Source organism: Pristis pectinata, chromosome 4, assembly GCF_009764475.1.
Source record: "Pristis pectinata isolate sPriPec2 chromosome 4, sPriPec2.1.pri, whole genome shotgun sequence".
Taxonomy (NCBI): domain Eukaryota; kingdom Metazoa; phylum Chordata; class Chondrichthyes; order Rhinopristiformes; family Pristidae; genus Pristis; species Pristis pectinata.
This window is the reverse complement of record NC_067408.1, coordinates 49,009,986-49,030,453: the sequence shown is the minus strand read 5'-3', so window position 1 is coordinate 49,030,453 and position 20,468 is coordinate 49,009,986. Positions and strand designations below refer to the sequence as shown.

The window sequence follows — 20,468 nt, the reverse complement described above, 5'->3', positions numbered from 1 at the left end:
AGTACATCCTTCCGGCCTGTATTGGCTTACTCTCATCTCTGACACCACCCCCCCACCCCTCCTAGCACTCACCATCCATGGATGACTTCACATCTCCTAAAGCTGGGATGACTGGCACTCTACAGACTGCTGCATCCTCTGTCATCTGTGTGCTGGTCTCCAATCTCCTCAGATGCATGGGAAAAAAGAAACCTTTTTGCATGAATTCAAAGCAGGTGAATATCTATCGGGATAGTAAGGGTGGGGATACATATGACCCTTTTCATTTCTGTTGCCTGATGCAGAGAAAAACAAAGGCAACCGTGTGAACTAGGTATGTGGAGTCTAGATAACATGTTGCCCTCAAATGTCATATTTCTGGCAGTGAGGGGCGTGATTTTCTCAGACTGTCCAATTTCTTTGTTTCCCAATCTACTCTCAGTCATCATGTGCCCCTTTGAATATACATCCCGATCTGGTCATGTCAAATGTGCAATGTGGTAGCAGCCGTGCTTTGTAGTCCACTTCCAAAATCCAGTTCTATTGGCTTCACTGGAACTGAATGTCAGAAGTGGAGCTGCTACCACTCAGTGCCTTTAGAAGTGAACTTCTCAGCAGTGAAATAGAGACCTGCTCATCATTAACGGCTCAACAGAATCAGAGGAAAACACTTAAACATTACAACAAGTGCCATAGGCCCAGCAGATATGATTATTTCACCATAATAATGGTGGTAGTACACCAGTAAGGGATCAAATTCTAATGTAAGGGATTCAGTAAGGGATTCAAATTCTTATCAACAAAATACCCTACATTCTGAAGACACAAGTGACTGCAGATGCTGGGATCTGGACTGGTGCAGGTCTCGACCCTTAAATGTCAACCATTCTTTTGACTCCACAGATGCTGCCTGATCCATTGAGTTTCTTAAGCGGCTTGGTCTCACCCTGCATTCTGAGGTATTTACACATAAGACCTCAAGTGTAGCAATGGATCTTGCATCATTCCAAATCAAGGCCACTCCGGTCAATGGACAATGCCAGAAAATCAGCTGGAAGCGGAGTAACCAACCAACCCCTCAACACATTGCCTCTGTCTGTCCTGGAACATCAAGTTGCTGGTTTGATTCAGGAGGAAGATGGGGGACTGAGCTATTTAGAATTAATGAGTTTGTGCGATTTTAAGTTCAAGCCGGCTTCTATTTTCACCATCACTGACCGCTGATTCTCTTTGCTGTCTATTCCCAGGTCCTCCGAGGATCTCTAAGAAAGTGCAGAGCCGGCAGCCAGTGAAGCTGGGCCGCACGATTAGGTTGGCCTGTCCGGTGGAGGGCGATCCACCGCCACTGACCATGTGGATCAAAGATGGACGCACCATCCACAGCGGTTGGACAAGGTTCCGAGTCCTTCAGCAGGGCCTCAAAATCAAGGAGGTGGAAGTGGAGGATGCAGGAGTCTACGTCTGTAGAGCAACTAATGGGTTTGGCAGCATTCATCTCAACTATACCCTAATCATCATCAGTAAGTGTACAGGTGGCTTTTGGCCCTACCTTTGGAATAGTTCATTCTTTTTCAGTTGTATGAAAAACCTGCAAACCTTGTCAGGTCACATAACAAATCTTAGGTGATACCTTACTGGTACCATTATACCTGTGAATACTTCTACTGAAAGGCTTTCAAGCAGAATTAATTGGTTTAGTAATTGGTTTATTATTGTCACATGTACCGAGATACAATGAAAAGCTTTTGTTTGCATGCCATCCAGCAGATCATTCCATACACAAGTACGTCAAGGTTGTACAAAAGGTTAAAAAAAATACAGAATACAGTTACTGAGAAGGTGCAGTGCAGGTAAACAAATAAAGTGCAAGGGCCATGTCGAGGTAGATTGAGAGATCAAAACTTCATCTTTATCGTATAAGGGGTGGGCTCAAGAGTCTTCTAACAGCGGGGTAGAAGCTGTCCTTGAGGCTGGTGGTACGTGTTCTCAAGCTTCTGTATTTTCTCCCCAATGGAAAGGGGGAGAAGAGAGAATGACCGGGGTGGGAGGGGGGTCTTTGATTATGTTGGCTGCTTTCCCAAGGCAGCGGGAAGTGTAGACAGAGTCAATGGAGGGGAGACTGGTTTTCATGATAGACTGGGCTGTGTTCACAACTTTCTGCAATTTCTTGAGGTCTTGGGCATAGCAGTTGCCATACCAAGCAGCGACGCACCCAGACAGGATGCTTTCTATGGTGCATCTATTAGAAATTGGTGAGGGTCATCAGGAACATGCCTTAGCCTTCTGAGGAAGTAGAGGCACTGGTATGCTTTCTTGGCCATAGCTTCTAAGTGGCTGGACCAGGACAAGTCAGAGGTGGTATTTACAACTAGGAACTTGATGCTCTCAACAATCTCCACCTCAGCACCACTGACACAGACAGGGATGTGTATTCTACCCCACTTCCTGAAAGTCAATGACCAGCTCTTTGCAATTGCAACTATAGAGTCTTTCCCATCCTTACAACACCCCAAAGTGTAATGCAAGCGATGTGAAGTGAAGTCACTGTTGTACTTGTTGCTTATCTGTAATTACTGGTAGGTTGTAGGAACTTACAAAGTGACCACTCTTTCTCTTGCACAATCCCAATGAACATTGCACATTCCCCTAGATGCATATCTCCCTCTATTCAGCTGGTGGATTTTTTTTGCCACAGTTGTTGGAGGAAGGGTTAGGCTACAATTAAAGGGCAAAATTAAAGGGAATGAGTAAGTAAAGGTGAGATTATGACCCTGGTGGGGTTCCGAGTGTGCACCCTCGCAGACGGTTGTGAATCTCTGGAATTCTCTGCCCTGCAGCTGGTGGAAGCTGGATTATTAGAAGTATTTATAGTGGAGGTGGATAAATATTTGACAGGCCAAGGAATAGAGGGGTATGGAGGAGTTAAGGCCAGCATGGATCAGCTATGATCATATTGAATGGTGGAGCAGGCTTCGGAGGCCTGATGGCCTACTCCTGCTCCTATTTTCTTGTGTTCTTCTGAGTAGTGAATGTGTTATTAACTGGAGGGAAAAGTTCATAATAATTCTCCTGTATGTTGCTCTGAGCTATTTAGGTGAAAGATCATTTGGGGAATTCCAGGAAGTGATTTTTGTTTTGTCGGATTTTTGTGTGCATTTTTACTTGTTAGTTATTAGCAGATGGGAGGTAGGGGAAAGGTTGTTTTACAGGGCGTGGTGGTGGGCTGATAGGTCATGCGATGAGTCCTCCGGGAGTACATCTTATCACAGCAAGTTGTGTGTATTTCAAGTAATCTGTAGGCATTCTGTCTGCAAAATTCATTCTGACTAATTTAAGCCACTTTTATACTTCATAATTGGTGGGCAGCACATTGGTGCATGAGTGGCATTGTAGCACTGCTGGTAGTGAAGTTGTCGCATGGCTCCGGTGACCCAGGTTCAATCCTAACCTCTGCCACTGTCTGTGCGGAGTCTGCACATTCTCCCTGTGTCCATGTTGGTTTCCTCCAGATGCTCCTACATCCAAAGTCGTGTGGGTTGGTTGGTTAATTAGCGCTCTACATTGCCATCAGTGTAGGTGGGATGGGAATGTGGGGAGATTAGGTCACAGAGAAAATTAGTGGAGCAATGGGATTGCTCTGTGAGCTAGCATTGACTCAAATAGGCTGAATACTCTCCTTCCATGTTATAAGGAAATATGGAATACTTGGTGCTGAACTATTCAGTGAAGTGCTCCAATTCTGTTCCAAATCTGCTGCGCTATTGTGCAATCGATGCCGCATTCAAATGGTTTTAGATACACAGATGCAGAGAGGGAATAAAGATATCAGTGTGAGCGGCAGTCAGGAGGCAATAAAGAAGCAGGAAGAAAGTCATAGGTCTGCATCTCCATTTGTAACAATAATAAAACTGTTAACATTTGCTGCCGTTACATTGTGAAACTGACAGGAACTTCAGGTAGAAGCAGATGTGAGGCTAAGCACAGGAATGTAGAAGCTGCTGTCAACGACTTCCTGCTCCTCCACAGAGTGCACTGTTCAGAGTAATCAGTAATCTGACAGGAACTTCACGCATTTATCATGGGCTCTCACTGTAAAAAGCCTGAAAATATTGCACTTTGTTGTGTGAAGTGTGAGATGTTAATGGCACTAATTGTTGGTGGTCATCACCCTGGCCTTAAAAGATTAATTTTACTTCATAGGTTGTAATTCCCTCAGATAAATATTTCAAAATCCAATTAATATTAAGGTTGATTCACTGAGTGTCAATACCTACCCGCAGATCACACGTGTAGCACTATATCTGTGGGTCGGCTGTACATTGATCTGAGCTCCTGCTCTACCCCTAGACCAACCATGAGTTAAGGGACGTTCTGTAACATATTGAGCTGAAGAGCCACATTCACTTCACTTCTGGCCCCTCACCTTTACAGCAGCCATATGTGGCACATCTAGAACAGTCCCCAGTACTTAAAACGTAGGTGGTTTGTTTTCTTTTTCTTTTTAAGTAATAGTTATATTTAAATAATTTACATAAGTTGAATGAGGTTAAGTTATTTTTTTTAATTTTTAAAACAATTTAATATTTTTCGTCTCTTTCTAAATGTGTCTGATTGGTCGAGACATTTAGAGTCAGTGGAAAGGGCCTTCAACAGCACGAGCTGTCAAATGACCATCAGGCAGTCAATGGCCAGGACCTTGGCCATTGTTACCTGAGGCATGGTCACCACCCCTGGTTCATCCAGCCTTGTGGAAAGGCGACAGCTGTGAAACCGGCCAGATGTTGGGAGCTACACAGCCACAAAAGCAAATGAGAGGTGAACAAGAAGTTGGATAGCAACCTCACTATCCTTAATAACTTCACTTTATTTACTGGGCAGAGCACTCTGATACAATCTCATGCAGTTGCTCCAATTTTTGTTTCACACCCTGCAGAATATTTAAAATGTCGGTTAAACATTGTGGTTTTTTCCTACCGGACTTTGCTGTCTGAAAGAATTCCTCAATGCAATTGACTGCTCAGCCAATTTGATGATATCACTAATACTAGACAGCAGGGAGCTGCTGGAAGCAATGACTGAAAGCAGTTCATGTTGGAAAAGTGGACGTTCCCACCACAGAGATCATTCAACCTTTACAGGCATCCTGGTCAAGGTCATTGGAGAATGCTGTAACTCACTGTAAATCCAGTCCTTGCTAAATTAGAATCTGGAGTAAAAGATCAAGGAAAAATAAAGGGTGCAGAGAGACAGTGAAAGAGAAAACCTCAGAGACCACCAGGGGCAAGAGAGTGAAAGAGTTCACTGATGTGCACTTGTCACTTTACACACACACACACACACACTCACACACACACACACACACACACGTGCACGCAAATCTGACACTCCCAAATACTAACCCAGACATATGCGCGTGCGTGCACACACACACACACGCACATACACATATACAGAGCGCACACACACACACACACACACAAACAAGTCTGACACATGCAGATGCTAACACGCACACACAAATCTGACACCCACATTTTATGCACAAACATATACACACATACTAATCTGACACCCACAAATTACACATACAGACACGCACACAAACACAGACACAAATCTGACACCCACATACTACACACAAACACACACAAATACACATGCACATACACATATGCACACACACAAACACGCATGCATATCTGACACCCACATACTACACACACAAACACACACACAGTTCTGACACCCACATACTACATACACACAGACACATGCACACATACTCACACACATACATATACACACAGACACAGACACACACACACACACACACACACACACACAGAGCACACATATGCTCATTATGTACATGTGCATGCACACACACATACACACACTGTGGGCTGTTCATATAAGTATCTGATGCTGGGCATTCATTTTTGATTCACTTTTCAAAGAATTTCTGGGGCCTAAATAAGTAGAATATTTTGTCCTGACTGCAAGAGAAGGATGGGTGGTGGTGGGAGAGATTTATTTAAAGATAACCATCTGGTATATGCAATATATAAAAAGATGGAAAATGCAGCAGCACTTTTAAAAGATTCTAAATTAACAAAACAGTGTATATTTGTGGATTTATCTTCTCCTGTTGGGAGCAGCTCTGCTGCAATTTGTCCTGTTTTGACTGACAGCCAAGGGAAGGAAATGGGCCCACTCGGTCTTCAACCTTTCCGCTTTTAAATTGTCCCCTGAGCCAAATTTAGGATAAAATGAACTGAAAGTCTCAGCACATTAACTGCAAATGCAGGGATTTTGTTTTTTAGTGAACTCTTGTAAAATGCTTTTAAAATCACCTTCCCACTCTTGTCAGCCTTGCTGGCTATCCTGCTCCTTTAACCTGGAATTCCCAATAAACCTGACACACCTGCATTTTATTTCGTGTGTTAATGTTATGTGAGCAGACACTGTAGGAAACCCCGACCAAGTATAAACCTAACTCTGAATTGCAGAAGACAAAATGCTGCAGTCTGGATTCAGATTTAGATCCAAAGTATTGATCTAACTTTCCAAAACCCACCAGTCCCGAGGACAGGAGATGACCCATGTCTAAACATCACTTGGTTCTGTAACCCTTAATAACCTCGACCGACAAAAGGCTATCACTCTCAGCTGAGAAATATCCCAGGAGCCCAAGGGTCAGCACTGGTCGACAGGGTGGTAGGGAAGGGGAGGGGGGTTCCAGATTGCCACGTGCCTTTGTGTGAAGTACAAAGTACTGCCACCACTGCTCGAATGGCCTGGCGCTGGCTTAAAGATTACACTTCCTGGATCTGAGAAAGTAGTTCCTCTCTATCTGCTGCATCAGTTAAATGGCTCAGTTAAGCCACCCTTGAATTTTCTACACCTGCGGGAAGTTAAGCCCACACTCTAGAGCCAGTCCTCATGAATTAACCCGGGGTCATTCTGCTCCATTTGTGTTTAATCCTCTTCGCAGCAGTGCTCAAAGTTTAATGCAGTATTCTAAATGGGATCTAACCTTTATATGTCTGTAATTCCCTGATTTACCATCCCATATGGGCTCCTGTGGCTGGAATTTCACTACACTGATTTCCTATGTTCTTGAAAATGGCCCTTCGCAATCCACTGTCCCACCTTCCTTCAGTCCTGGATGAGCATCAATGTGGGTAGTGTATGGCTATAATCATGCGTCACCTTGGCCCTTGGCTCACATCGAGGCACAGACATGTTAGTGGTCTGTGTGTTCACTCTCTTTCCTGCCTGTTCCAATGATCTGAGTGGCATAGAACCCTAGGAAGACACTGCAGGGTATCAGTCATTAGCTTGACTCAATTTATGTATATTTTCTTCCACATCAACCCCTGCCTCATGAGACCATAAGATATAGGAGAAGAATTAGGGCATTCAGCCCATCGAGTCTGCTCCGCCATTCGATCATGGCTGATTTTTTTCTTTCAGCTCCATTCTCCCTGTAACCCTTAACCCCCTTACCAATCAAGAACCTATTAATCTCTGCCTTAAATACACCCAATGACTTGGCCTCCACAGCCGTCTGCGGCAATGAATTCCACAGATCCACCACCTGTAGCTGATGAAATTCCTCCTCATCTCAGTTTTAAAGGGACATCCCTTTATTCTGAGTCTGTGAGAGGCAAACTTCACCTGCTCATAGATGCAAATTTCCTGCACAAGGTAGGCACTGCAGTTCTCTTGCACCTCGCTCAGGCGTCATATTAGTGTTCACAGACCATTTTGCCATCAGTATTTTCCCATCTCATCAAGTCCAGTCCGAACTTCATTTGGCATCCTTAAATGCCCACTTTTGGGTATGTCAATGGAATAATTCAGATCCTGATCAATTTACCCTTCCCATGCCAGGAGCTCTGAGACCAACCATAAGACCCCAATTGTTTCCCTAACCAAGGATGTAAACTCAGATTTGGGATAAATCTAGAACGTGTGTTGATTCGTTCTATAAAATCCTTACGTGGGCCAGCTGGGGATTTTCCAGGTATCAACAGTAACTTTTAGTTTTGAGCCAGTTTAGTCCAAGGAAGTCAGTATTAATCGTTCTCTTGGGCACAACAGAGTGCTCAGTCCAGTGCTAGAATACTTTTAAATGATTCTTGTTGCTTTAGGCTGCGGATAATAAATAGAGAGCTTGACATTAACACAGTTCAGATGGAAATTTTTAAAGGTCAAGGAGAAACAAGAAATAAAGAACCAGAACTGAGATTCAGACTAAGGGTTATTACCTGTGCATTGCTGATACAAATATAATGGATAATGCAGCCTGGGATCTGACATAACAAGGAAAAAGCTGGACAGTGGGAGGAATGGAAAAGGCTGATTTAGCAGTGTGAGGCAGTGTCCCAAATAAGCTGTTATAGCCCCATGTACCATGAAGAGTTTCTCTTTGTAACTCCCTTGTTCCCTCAGGGAAGTGCTTCTTCCAAGGGAAGGGAAATTTTTCTGTCTTCTGGAGCATGTCAGCTGATGGAAAAGACATGGGCTTTAAATGGGTCCCTGTGTCAATACACAAGGTGATCAGCCCCACAGTCCTAGTCATAGAGTCATCAAGCAATACAACATGGATGCAGGCCCTTCGGCCCAACAAGTCCATGCCGACCACAGCGCCTACCCAACTAGTCTCAATTTCCTACATTCAGCCCATATTCCTCCAAGTCCCTCCGCTCCATGTACCTATCCAAGTGCTACTTAAATGATACTATTGTACCTGCCTCAACCACTTCCTCTGGCAGCTCATTCCATATACTCACCACCCTCTGAGTGAAAAACTTGCCCCTCAGGTCCCTTTTAAATCTTGCCCCTCTCACCCTAAATCTATGCCCCCTAGTTTTGGACTCCCCTACCCTGGGGAAAAGACTGTTACTATCCACCTCTTCTGTGCCCCTCATAATTTTAAACATTTCTGTAAGGTTGTCCCACATTCTCCCATGTTCTAAGAAATAAAGACCTAGCCTGACCAACCTTTCCCGATAACTCAGGCCCTCTAGTCCTGTCAACATCCTCATAAACCTTTTCTGCACTCTTTCCAGTTTAACCACGTCTTCCCTATAAAAGGGTGACCAAAACTGTGCACAGTACTCCAAGTGGGCCAAGGAGTGGCAAATGGATTTCAATATAGATAAGTGTGAGGTGATGCATTTTGGAAAGGAGTTGGGACATTATGTTACAGGTTACCTCACCAATGACTTATACAACTGTAACATAATGTCCCAAGTCCTATACTTGATGCCCTGACTGATGAAAGCCAGTGTGCTAAATGCCTTTTTCAGCACCTGTCTATCTGTGACCCTGCTTTCAACGAACTATGCACTTGTACTCCTAGGTCCCTCTGTTCCATTACACTCCCTAGTGCCCTACCATTCAGAGTATAAGTCCTACACTGATTTCACTTTCCAAAATGCATCGCCTCACACTTACCTGTATTGAAATCCATTTGCCACTCCTCAGCCCACTTCCCTAACTGATCAAGATCCCCCTGTAATCTACAATAACCTTCTTCACTATCAACCACACCTAATTTCATGTCATCCGCAAACTTAGTGATCAAGCCTTGTGCATTCGCATTCAAATCATTTATATAAATAACAAATAAGAAGGGTCCCAACACCGACCCCTGCGGCACACCACGAGATACCGGCCTCCATTCCAAGAAGCAACCTCCAACTACCACCCTCTGCTTCCTACCTCCAAGTCAATTTTGAATCCACCTAACTAGCTGTCCCTGGATTCCACAGGACCCAACCTTCCAGACCAGCCTACCTTGCGGGACCTTGTCGAAGCCTTGCTAAAGTCCAAATAAACAACATCCACTGCCCTACCCTCATCTACCCTTTTGGTTACCTCTTCAAAAACCTCTAAAAGATTTGTCAAGCATGACTTGCCATGCACAAAGCCATGATGACTCCTCCTAAGCATATTCTGTCTATCCAAATGCTGGCAGGTCCTGTCCCTCAGAATTACCTCCGGTGACTTCCCCACAACTGATGTTAGGCTGACCAGCCTCTAGTTCCCTGGCTTGTCCTTGCTGGCCTTGCTACCCTTCAGAATGGAAAAACATTAGCCACCTTCCAGTCTTCGGGAACTTCACCAGTAGCTAACGACGAAGCAAATATCTCTGCAAGGGCCTCTGCAATTTCTTCTCTAGCCTTCCACAAAGTCCGAGGATGCACTCAGTCAGGCCCTGGGGATTTGTCCACAATGCACTGTAAGGCTGCAAGTACCTCCTCCTTGGTAATATGAATGTTGTTGTCTGTTCTCTAGTGTCTGCTGGCTTGGCCAAGTTCCAATTGACCAGGTGCACCATGCCTGGTTGATGACCATTGAACAGACACCTGTCACTGTGTATGGTCTCCTTCAGCCTCCAGCCTCTGAAGCCTGAAATGGCACATAATCCAAGGTAAACCCCAATTTCCCCCAATCAGTTAGCTCACCTACTCAGTAGGTATAATAATCCAACCTTCAATTTTATGATGAGTCACCTGTCACTTGATGAATTAATTCAATATATATACAGAGAATCTGATAGGTTGTGGTAGTGTTATCCATTCCCATTGTTCAGCTTTGGCTGACTGTTCCTTAATCCCACCTATGGAACCATTGTGCTGCACTCCATGGAAATGACCTTGCAGTCTGTGGGAAGTCAGAGAGACCATCTGGCTCATCATATGTGTGCAAGCTCTTTGAAAGACTATCCAATTCATTCCACTAGCCCTGTTTCTTCCTTGAGATCTGTAAGTTCCTTCCCACGTTTACCTAATCATCTTTTGGAATTAACTGGTGAATTTGCTTCCACTGGCCTTCCAGGCAGTGCGTTCCTGATCATAACCCTCACTGCGTTAGAAGAATTTAACTCATTTTCCCCTGTTGCCCATTTTCTTAAATCCATGTCCATTGGTTCCTGACCATCCCGCTAGTGAAGAGTTTCTACTCCATCAAAACCCTGCATTATTCTGAAGACCTCTATTAAATCTCACCTCAGCCTTTTCAGCATTTCACCTTATCTATGGTCTCCAGTGAAATACCGGTTGCCAACTCCACACCATTTCATCTGATAGGTCCTGTGGTATATGGACTGAGGCAAAACAGGAACTCCTTTAGTAAGTTGCATCTTAGCACAACCTGGTCTTAGCCTAATTCTGGACTGTTTCACCTAGGTCCTTAGTAATGGTTGAACAGAATGCCCAGTAAGTTCAACTCCTTCAATTAAAAATGGAACCATTTGTAATTTATTATTCCATTTTTTTTAATTCCAAACTAACCTCTTTTCTCCCATTTGCATATTATTCACAGACTACAAGTTGGTGACATTTCAAGAAGTGCTTTCTCTAATACATATTTGTATCTGTGCTGTATTGCTCTATGACTATAATAATGACCTAGACTTAGCTGCACAGAGCATAGTTTCACAGTATGTGGGTGACACAACACTTAGAAATGCAGTAAAGTATGAAGAGGATCGTATTGGATTTTAGGGAGATAGAGGAAGACTGATGAGATGGGAGGATAGGAGGCAGATGAAACTTAATGCTATCTTAAACTTAGTGCAGTGTTACATTTTGGTAGGAAGAATAAGAGGGAATATGTACTGGAGGGCACAATTCTGAAAGGGAGACAAGAAGGGGAATGTCTGCAGGTGTATGTGAATGCACATACATAAAAAAATATGGGAGCCTGGGCTTTATAAATCAAGGAGTAGAGTACAAGAGAAAGGAAGTCATGATGAAGCTTCACAAAACACTGGTTCAGCCGTAGCTGGAGTGATGTGTCATAATTTAGGAAAGATGTAAAGACATTAGAGAGGCTGCAGAAGAGATTTACCAAATGGAAATACACGAGAGCAAAAAGCAAACTGCTGAAGGAACTCATGGGGATCAAGTAGCATCTGTGTTGGCGGGAAGAAATTGTCGATGTTTCGAGTCGACGTCAGATTTACCAAAATCCTTCCAGGGATGAGGTACATTAGTTAGGTGGATGGACTGGAGAAGGAAGGGATTGTTTTCCTTAAACTGAGCAGGACGTGAGGAGATCTGACAGCAACGTTTAAAGTCATGAAGAGTATGGACGGAGTAAATAGAGAGAAACTGTTCTGGTAAGGAGAGGGGTGATGAACCAGGTATTACAGAATGAAGGTGATTATCAAAAGAACCAAAATTGACATAAGCAATGCTTTTTTTTAGGCAGCAAGTGTCTGAGAAGAAAGAACATGTAGAGCTATGGGGAGAGGGTAGAAGACTAGGAACAACTAGCTTGCTCCTTCATCGAGCCACAATGGACTCAGTGCGCCAAATGGCCTCCTTCCACAGTATAAATATTCTGTGATTCTGTACCAACTCTCCCCAGATCAAAATTCACCCCAGTGAGAATCAACACTATCCAACCATGAAGGGGGACCACAAGTGTCCTCAGAGGTTGCCAGATTGTGACAGGGAATTGGAATTCAGGTTCTTTCTTCCACTTAGTTAGCAGCTGATGATGAGAGAGGGTGAGGTGGGGTAGGCTGCAGGTTACACTTGAGTCAGTTGCATCCGCCATGTATTGTGTCAACAATTGTGTTAACCGTGTTAACTGTGAGTCAGAAGGTTGTGGGTTCAAATCTCCTAACAACCACATAATCTAACCTGATACTTCTATGCAGTGCTGAGGGAGCACTGCTCCAGATGGAAGTGCTGACCTTTGGATTAGATGTTAAAGAGAGGCTGCAACTCCCCTCTTTAACCGAAGCAATGGATCCAACAACATGATTCATAGAGAGAAAACAAATTTGCTAGCGATCTGGCTCATCTTTATCACTAGACTCAGAGCGATTTGAGATGAGCAGTTCACGAAGCCTTAAAAGTCAATGATTTGGGGTAGAAGATGTTTGGAATTGCAGATCTGATGCAATCTCAACATCAGATTGCAGTGTGGGAATTAGCTGCCACGATTCCTTCTCGCAACAGTGACTACCTTTCAAAAAGTACTTAATTGGCTGCTAAATAGCTTTGGAATGTCCTTAAGCCATGAATTCAAGACTTTCATTTCTTAGTTGCCTACATATGAATCAAGAGAGTTTATTTTTGAAAAAATGTTTATTTACTGGCCTTTACAAGCATCCCAGTGTGCTTGCTGTACTCTTTTTTTGTGCGCTGTGCAGCAAGAGGTATTTAGTGAGAAGTGCAGGATTTGTGTTCCAGTAACAAGCTCTGCCATAACCTTCTATAAAAGTACAGGGAAGTTTGCAGCTGCTGCAGTTTTAGCAGGATATTTCTTTATTTTAATTCAAAGCACGGGCATCCTCTAGGTCTTGTCAGACGCAGCCGTTCTGGATGAATGATTATTTTATCAGCAGCTTCAGGCTGAGAAGCTGCTGGACTCTGGGCTCGGGTTACTAACACGTGGCAGGTGTACCTTTTTTTCCCAATTTGTCGGGGCCTAGTTGAGGTCAAGGCCTGCAGTGTCACGGTTGTGCTGTCTGAAAGAACGTTTGCCTCTGAGTCCCAAGGTTAACTGGCCTCCCAGGGCTGGCAGTCAACAGGAGAGGCATCTCACTGCTCAGTGATGAAATGACTTTGGCCTGGGTTTCATTATTTACTGCATGTTTTAGGAGCCTACTGGGGTCTGTGTGTTCTCTTCATCCAGTGAATTAGAAAATTAAAACAAAAACTAAAAGACTTCGCAGGGCAGTTTATTTGCTGCAGGTTTTCTTAAAGAGAAAGTGGTTTGTACTGCATGGTGATAAACTGCAGACAAGATAACACATCAAAAATTATTAAAAGTTCCCTCCATCCTCCGCTGCCTTTTGAAGGTATCAGGAGCTGCATAAATAGCTGCTAACAAAGTGGTGAGCGGATGAAAAGACTCGATGACCACCCTGGATAAATTCAAGTGGATGACTTCAGTAATATCAGAGGCACAGAGTCATAGCCATATTGTAGAGAAGCGGGCCCTTCGGCGCCACCCTCTATGCTGACCTTTTAACCCAGCTACACTGATCCCACTTGCCTACATTAGGACTGTATCTTTCCATGTCTTGCCTCTTTGAATGCCTGTCTAAATACAACTTAAACATCATGATTACATCTGACTTCACCAACTCCTCTGGCAGCGCATTCCTGATAGCAACCACTCTCTGTGTAGAAAACTTACCCCTCAGATCCCCTTTAAAACTTCTACCTCTCATCTTAAGCCTACCACGGGTAGGGGAATCAAAAACAAGGAACGGAAGGGTTGCCACTGACTTCCTATTCCCCCCAGCAGCCTTGTCTTTGGTTCTCATGGTTTTAGATAAATTCTGTCAAGCTCCTTTTCCATTCTTTCCTCTTTTGATGCTCTGGCTTCTGATTTCCTGCCAAATAATACTGATTTTTTTTTTACTTTTGCCTTACTTACTCTAAACTCCCCCCCATGACATGACTTTACTCTGATGATTAGGACAGGGGACCAGTCCTGAAGAAGGGTTCTGACCCAAAACATTGACCGCCTGCATTTCTCCACAGATGCTGTTTGGTCTGCTGAGTTCCTCCAGCATCATCGTGTTTTTCATTAGGATGGGGGCATTGAATGTTCTTCAGCCTGAAAGTTTAACTGTTTCTTCTCCCACAGATGCTGCCTGACCTGCTGAGTGTTTCCAGCATTTTCTGTTTTTGTTTCAGATTTCCAGTATCTGCAGGGTTTTATTTTGATTTTCTGCTTGTTTTCCGGTTACCTTGAGTATTATATTTATGGTGGCCCAATGGCACAGCAATAACATGAGTTCGATCCTGACCTCTGCTTTCTATGTGGAGTTTACATCTTCTCCCTGTGACCATGTGGGTTTCCCCTGGATGTTCTGGCTTTGTCCACACCCCAAAGACGTGCTGGTTGGTAGGTTGATTGGCTGCTGTAAATTACCCCTAGAATATGTGGGTAGTAGGGGTCCGACAATCAGTATGGAATTGATGGGCGTAAGTGGGGAATTGGTACTTAGAGGATTGGCATATCGGCAGTAGACTTACTTGATGGGCTGAAAGACCTCAATTTATTTAGTAATTAAATATGAGAAATTAAAAAAAATAGAATCCAGATTGTGCAGTGCAATCAATCTAATAATTTTAAATAAAAAGAAAAGATGTTGGAAAAACTCAGCAGGTCATGCAGCATCAGTGAAGGGAGAACCAAATTAATGTTTCAGGTCAATTTCTTTGAGGTACTGTTCTTCAAGCCACTGTGAGCTTTGCTGGAACAGTGCAAAAGCTGATGACAGAGAGTTTAGAGTGGGAATGGGGTGGAAAATTAGAATGGCTGGCAACTGGAAGCTCAGGGTTACCCTTGCAGATGGGACCCTTTTATTCTCTCCATCCCTCACCCTTCTCTGCAAGTTAATACATGTCTGATTTCCATCTGTTCTCAGTTTTAATGAAAGACCATCTACCTGAAACATTAGGTCCAATATGCCCCAATAAATGGCCCCAATAGACCTCCAGATCTACATGATTTCATATCAAATCACTTTTTAGCTTCTTCTGTTTTAAGGAAAATGCCCCAGTTTCTCCAATCTCTCCATTATGACTAGAGCCTTTCATTCCTGGTACATTCAAGTACATCAGAACCCTCTCCAAAAGCTTCATGCCTTTCCTCAAATGAAGTGCCCAGAATTAGGCATTGTTTTCCAGATAGGCCCAAGCAAGTATTTTATGCAGGTTGAGAAATAATCTCCTGATTCTTTGACTCTCTATCTCTATCTTTAAAAGCCAACATCCCATAAGCTCTATTAATAACCCGTTATGAAGAGTCTTCAACCTAAAACATTGAAGCTGTTTTTTTCTCTGCAGATGCTGCCTGATCAGATGAATGTTTCTGGTGTTTTCTGTTTTTGTTTCAGATTTCCAACATCTGCAGTTTTCTGCTTCAATTTCAACTTTATTAAGTGTTTAACCAGTCCTTCTTTCAAAGATTTATGGACAAATGCTCCCTGGTCTTTGCTTTTGTACCTCCTTTAAAATTAAACCAGCTAGATTGTGCAGTCTCCCTTCATGCAAAAACTTATCGTGCCACATTTCATCTGCTTTGTACCCACCCATTGACTTCTCTATTCCTCTACTGTTGACTGCAGTTCCAAGATTTGTGGCCTCAGGAAATTTTGCATGCAAATCTTGTATACTGGAGTGAAGTCATTAATCTACATCACTAAAAACCATGGTACTGGTACTAAATCCTGGGGAACACCATTATATATCTCCTTCCACTGTGATAAAGAGCCATTCACCACAACCTTCTGTTTGCTCTTCATTTGCCAACCCCATGTCCCATGTTACTATTTATTCTATTATCTCACGTGCTTCAACTTTGCTAACAGAATAAGAATCTGAATCAGATTTATTATCACTGAATTTGATGACATGAAATTTGTTTTGTGGCAGCAGTGCTGTGCAAAGACATAAAATTGCTATAAATTACAAAAATAAATAAACAGTGAAAAAAAGGAATAACAAGGTAGTGTTCATGGGTTCACGGACCATTCAGAAATCTGATGGCGGAGGGGAAGAAGCTGTTCCTAAATCATTGAGTGTGAGTCTTCAGGCTCCTCTACCTTCTCCCCAATGGTTGTAGTGAGAAGAGGGCATATACCGGATAGTGAGGGTCCTTAGTGATGGATGCCACCTTCTTGAGGCACCGCCTCTTGAAGATGTCCTCGGTGGTGGGGAGGGTTGTGCCTGTGATGGAGCTGGCTGAGTCTACAACCCTCTGCAGCCTCTTGCGATCCTGTGCGTTGGAGGTTCCATACAAGGCTGTGATGTAGCTAGTCAGAATGCTCTCCACTGTACATCTATAAAAATTTGTAAGAGTCATTGGTGACATACCAAATCTCCTCAAACTCCTAACAAAGTAGAGCCGCTGGCGTGCCTTCTTCATGATTGCATCAATGTGTTGGGTCCAGGATAGATCCTCTGAGATGTTGACGCCCAGGAACTTGAAGCTGCTCACCCTTTCCACTGCTGATCCCTCAATGAAAACTGCTGTATGTTCTCCTGACTTCCCCTTCCAGAACAAGTCCAATTTGTGCTATTTTGCCAACCTCCTTTTGATAGTCTCTTTACAAAGCATCAGCTACACTGTGGAAAACAAGTAAATCGGCAGATGCTGGATTCTGGAACAAATACAAAAATATTGGAAGAACTCAAGACAGTTAAGCAGTATCTGTGGAAAGAGAAACCAGTTAACGTTTTGGGACATTGACCCTTCCTCAGACTAGCTGAGCTCTTCCAACATTTCTATTTTTGTATCAACTATACTGTGCTCATCCACTCTGTATATTATGTCAAAAACACTCAATCAAGTTAGCCAAACACAATTTTCTCTTGGCAATCATTAGTCTCCCTTCTTTATTGGTGAATGTTTCTCCAAGAGGCCATTAATTTTCTCCTTGTTGTAGATTCTCTAAGGTGGCCCTCCATCCCCACTTACTGGCCTGTAATTGTCATTTGTATTCTCCTTTCCATTTTCCCTTCATTTGAACACTGCAGTCTCCCAGTTTTTCAATGTGACGGCCATGGGTGAGGAGACAGCAGCCAATATTTCTGGAACATCTATCATTGCCACAGGATGTGTCCCACCCATTCTGGTTGACTTGTCCATTTTAATTACTACCAGACCTTCCAGTGCCTCCTCTCTATTTTTATCTCATCCAGCTTTCTGACAGACACCTCACTCAGCAGAGCTCAGCAAAGTCTTCCTCTTTGGGAATGCTGTGTAGACCTTACTCCACCACTTCAACCTCAGCCAAATGAAATCCATTTTGATTCTCTGCTTATACCACAATTGTTCTGATAGCGGCACAGTAGCGTAGCGGTTAGCACAATGCTATTACAGCGCCAGCGATCAGGGTTCAATTCCTGTCGCTGTCTGTAAGGAGTTTGTACGTTCTCCCGTGTCTGCGTGGGTTTCCTCCGGGTGCTCCGGTTTCCTCCCACATTCTAGAGACGTACGGGTAGGTTAATTTAGGGGTTTAAAATGGGTGGTGCGGACTCGTTGGGCCAGAAGGGCCTGTTACCACGCTGTAAATAAAGTTTAAAAATTTAAATAACCACTTCACGGCTTCCCTTTCATGTTAGTTCCAACCTATTCTCATCATTTTCTTTTTGCTTTTTTAAATTGCTTTCTTCCTTTCTGCTCTGTATTTTTTTAATATTCAGTCTGATTCTCTCTCAAGAGGACACCTGCATCCCTGTTTTTCTCCTTTATTCTGCTCTCTAAATCTAAGGAGCTCTGATTTTGGTTATCCTCACTATCTCTTTCCCTGGAAATGTAATTGTAAAGAGGGAGGTATCCTGGTTCATGTGATGCAGGAACGAAACATTGTAAGAACAGTAAACAAAGCAAATGATCGGAAGGCAAATGATATGTGGGCTTTTATTGCAAGGGGATTGGATTACAAAAGTAAGGAAGTCTTTCTGAGATTGTACAGAGCTTTGATAAGACCCGTTTGGAGTACCTTATACAGTATTGTTCCCTGTCAAAGAAAGATTCCAATGGTCTTGGAATCAATGTGGACATAATGAAAAATTTCCATTTTTAAAGTAAAGAAGTTAGCTTTAAGTAGCTTTAAAATAATACGTCATTCACAACACAGTTCTGAACAATGCCAAAGTGCATTCATACATTTATTAATTGGACGATGGATCCCTGGAATGAGGGGCTCATTGTAGGATTAGAGATTAAGGAATATTGGAGGTTAGAAGAAAGGGAGGAGATCTCATTGTGGCAAGACAGGATACTGATAGGGTAGATCCCAGAACTCTGCTTCCTCCATTTGGAGAATCTTGAACTTAGTCCCAGGATAAGAGGTTTTGGAGAAATTTCTTCCTGAAGAGGATGTAAAGGTTTGGAATTTTCCCCCTTGGAGGACTATAGATGTTCAGTTGTTGAGTATTTACAATGCTGAGATCAATAGGTTTTTGAATCCAGGAATGAAAGTTCATGAAAATTGAGAAGCAAAGTGGACTCAAGGTATAGTATCAGCTCCGATCTTATAGCATGGTGGCAAAGGCCAAGGAACTTTATTGCCTACTCCCGTCTCTATTTCTTATGTTCTTTGGTTGTTCGTATATCAGGTGTAATCAAACCATCCATTGATCAGTTATTTTTCTGCCAACAATCATCAACTTCATTTTAATTAAGCCAGATCTTGCCTCAATTTGCTAAATTAGCCCTCCTCAAATTAAGTATTTTTACTCTTATGCCAAAATATAATCAGCTTTAATATATTATAATCACTATTCCTGAGATGCTCCCTGTGATGGGAGGCTTTGATTATGGGAAAACATAGAAACCTGTCCCCTTGTGTGAGAAGAAACTAGATTAAGTGGTATCCAATTAAAATGCTAAGGTTCTGAAGAGATTTAAAGGGTTGAAGCCATTTTGATTGGTATGTAAATCAGCAACTGGAGGGTATAAATTTAATAGCATCAGCAAGGAAACAAAGAAATTGGGGATATTTTATAAGATTTCATGTCATTAAAAGTGGAATGCACGATCAGAAAAGGAGGTGGAAGTACAATCCATAGTTATAAGGAAAGTTTTCAACTATAAAGACTTGTAAAGGTTTGAGAAGGCACAGAGAAAAGAGACTAAGTGTTCAGAGTTGTTTGGGCATGAGAGATTAAGAGGCTCCATCATAGCTGCATAATTCCAGAATTAGGGAGTGGAAAGGCTCCAAAAATACTTTAGAATAAGGAAAAGTACATATAGTCAGCACCTCATTATCCTTGGCTATGCAACAGTATAGCAGAGGTACATTTGACCCTGCCAGTAGGTCGTGTGATGTCACAGAGAACCGTCCCTTAAACACAAGGCCTTGCAGAAACCAACAAAAGGTGTTCTGTCCATGCGACCCTGGCACCAACTTTGCACACAGCCATTTCTGTTCAGCAATGAAGAAAGATTTCCTCTGCTTGTGTGTCTTGGCGGGCTGTGGTCTATTTGTGCAAAGTACAGTTTCTGGAATTCAGAAACATTTTCCTTTAGTTTGCTTTACTGAGGTAGCTGAGAGGGGAAAAATGAACAAGAAGGGGCTCCAATATTTCCCACTGTGCTGATGAGAGATCGCCCTGTAAGTTGGAGCCTTCAAGGTCCAGCCAGTCTGTAACACAGTAATTTCCTGTTTCACACACTGAAGAAAATACTCCTAAGCTCGCCAAATATAAGTCTGAGGGTTGAAATCTCAGTGTGGAGAAGCTTTTATTTCAGATCTACAGCCTTCATGACAATTTGCTTCTGAGTAGGGAAAGATTATCTGGCGTGCCCAAGAGTGAAACATGTATAGGTTTCATTATGAGTCAATGTCATCTGGATGTGACATGGAGTCTTCAAAAGATGTGGCCAAGATATTGTGGTCAACTCTAAAGGGTATGCTAGAATAGGAGCAGTGGGCTCTTTGTTGCAACACCTTAGGCATTGCACGTGCTCTGTGATGGCGCTGTTTTGTG

General features: G+C 43.0%; 1 protein-coding gene across 2 annotated transcripts in view; it reads left to right on the top strand.

Annotated features, from left to right (window-relative positions):
• LOC127569568 (fibroblast growth factor receptor-like 1) overlaps positions 1-20,468 on the top strand; it is a 135,429-nt gene that overhangs the window by 60,983 nt on the left and 53,978 nt on the right. For both annotated transcript variants that reach the window (XM_052014329.1, XM_052014328.1), the window contains exon 3: positions 1,227-1,499. In XM_052014329.1, coding sequence (XP_051870289.1) covers positions 1,227-1,499 — 273 coding nt within the window. The remainder of the gene's footprint in view (positions 1-1,226; positions 1,500-20,468) is intronic.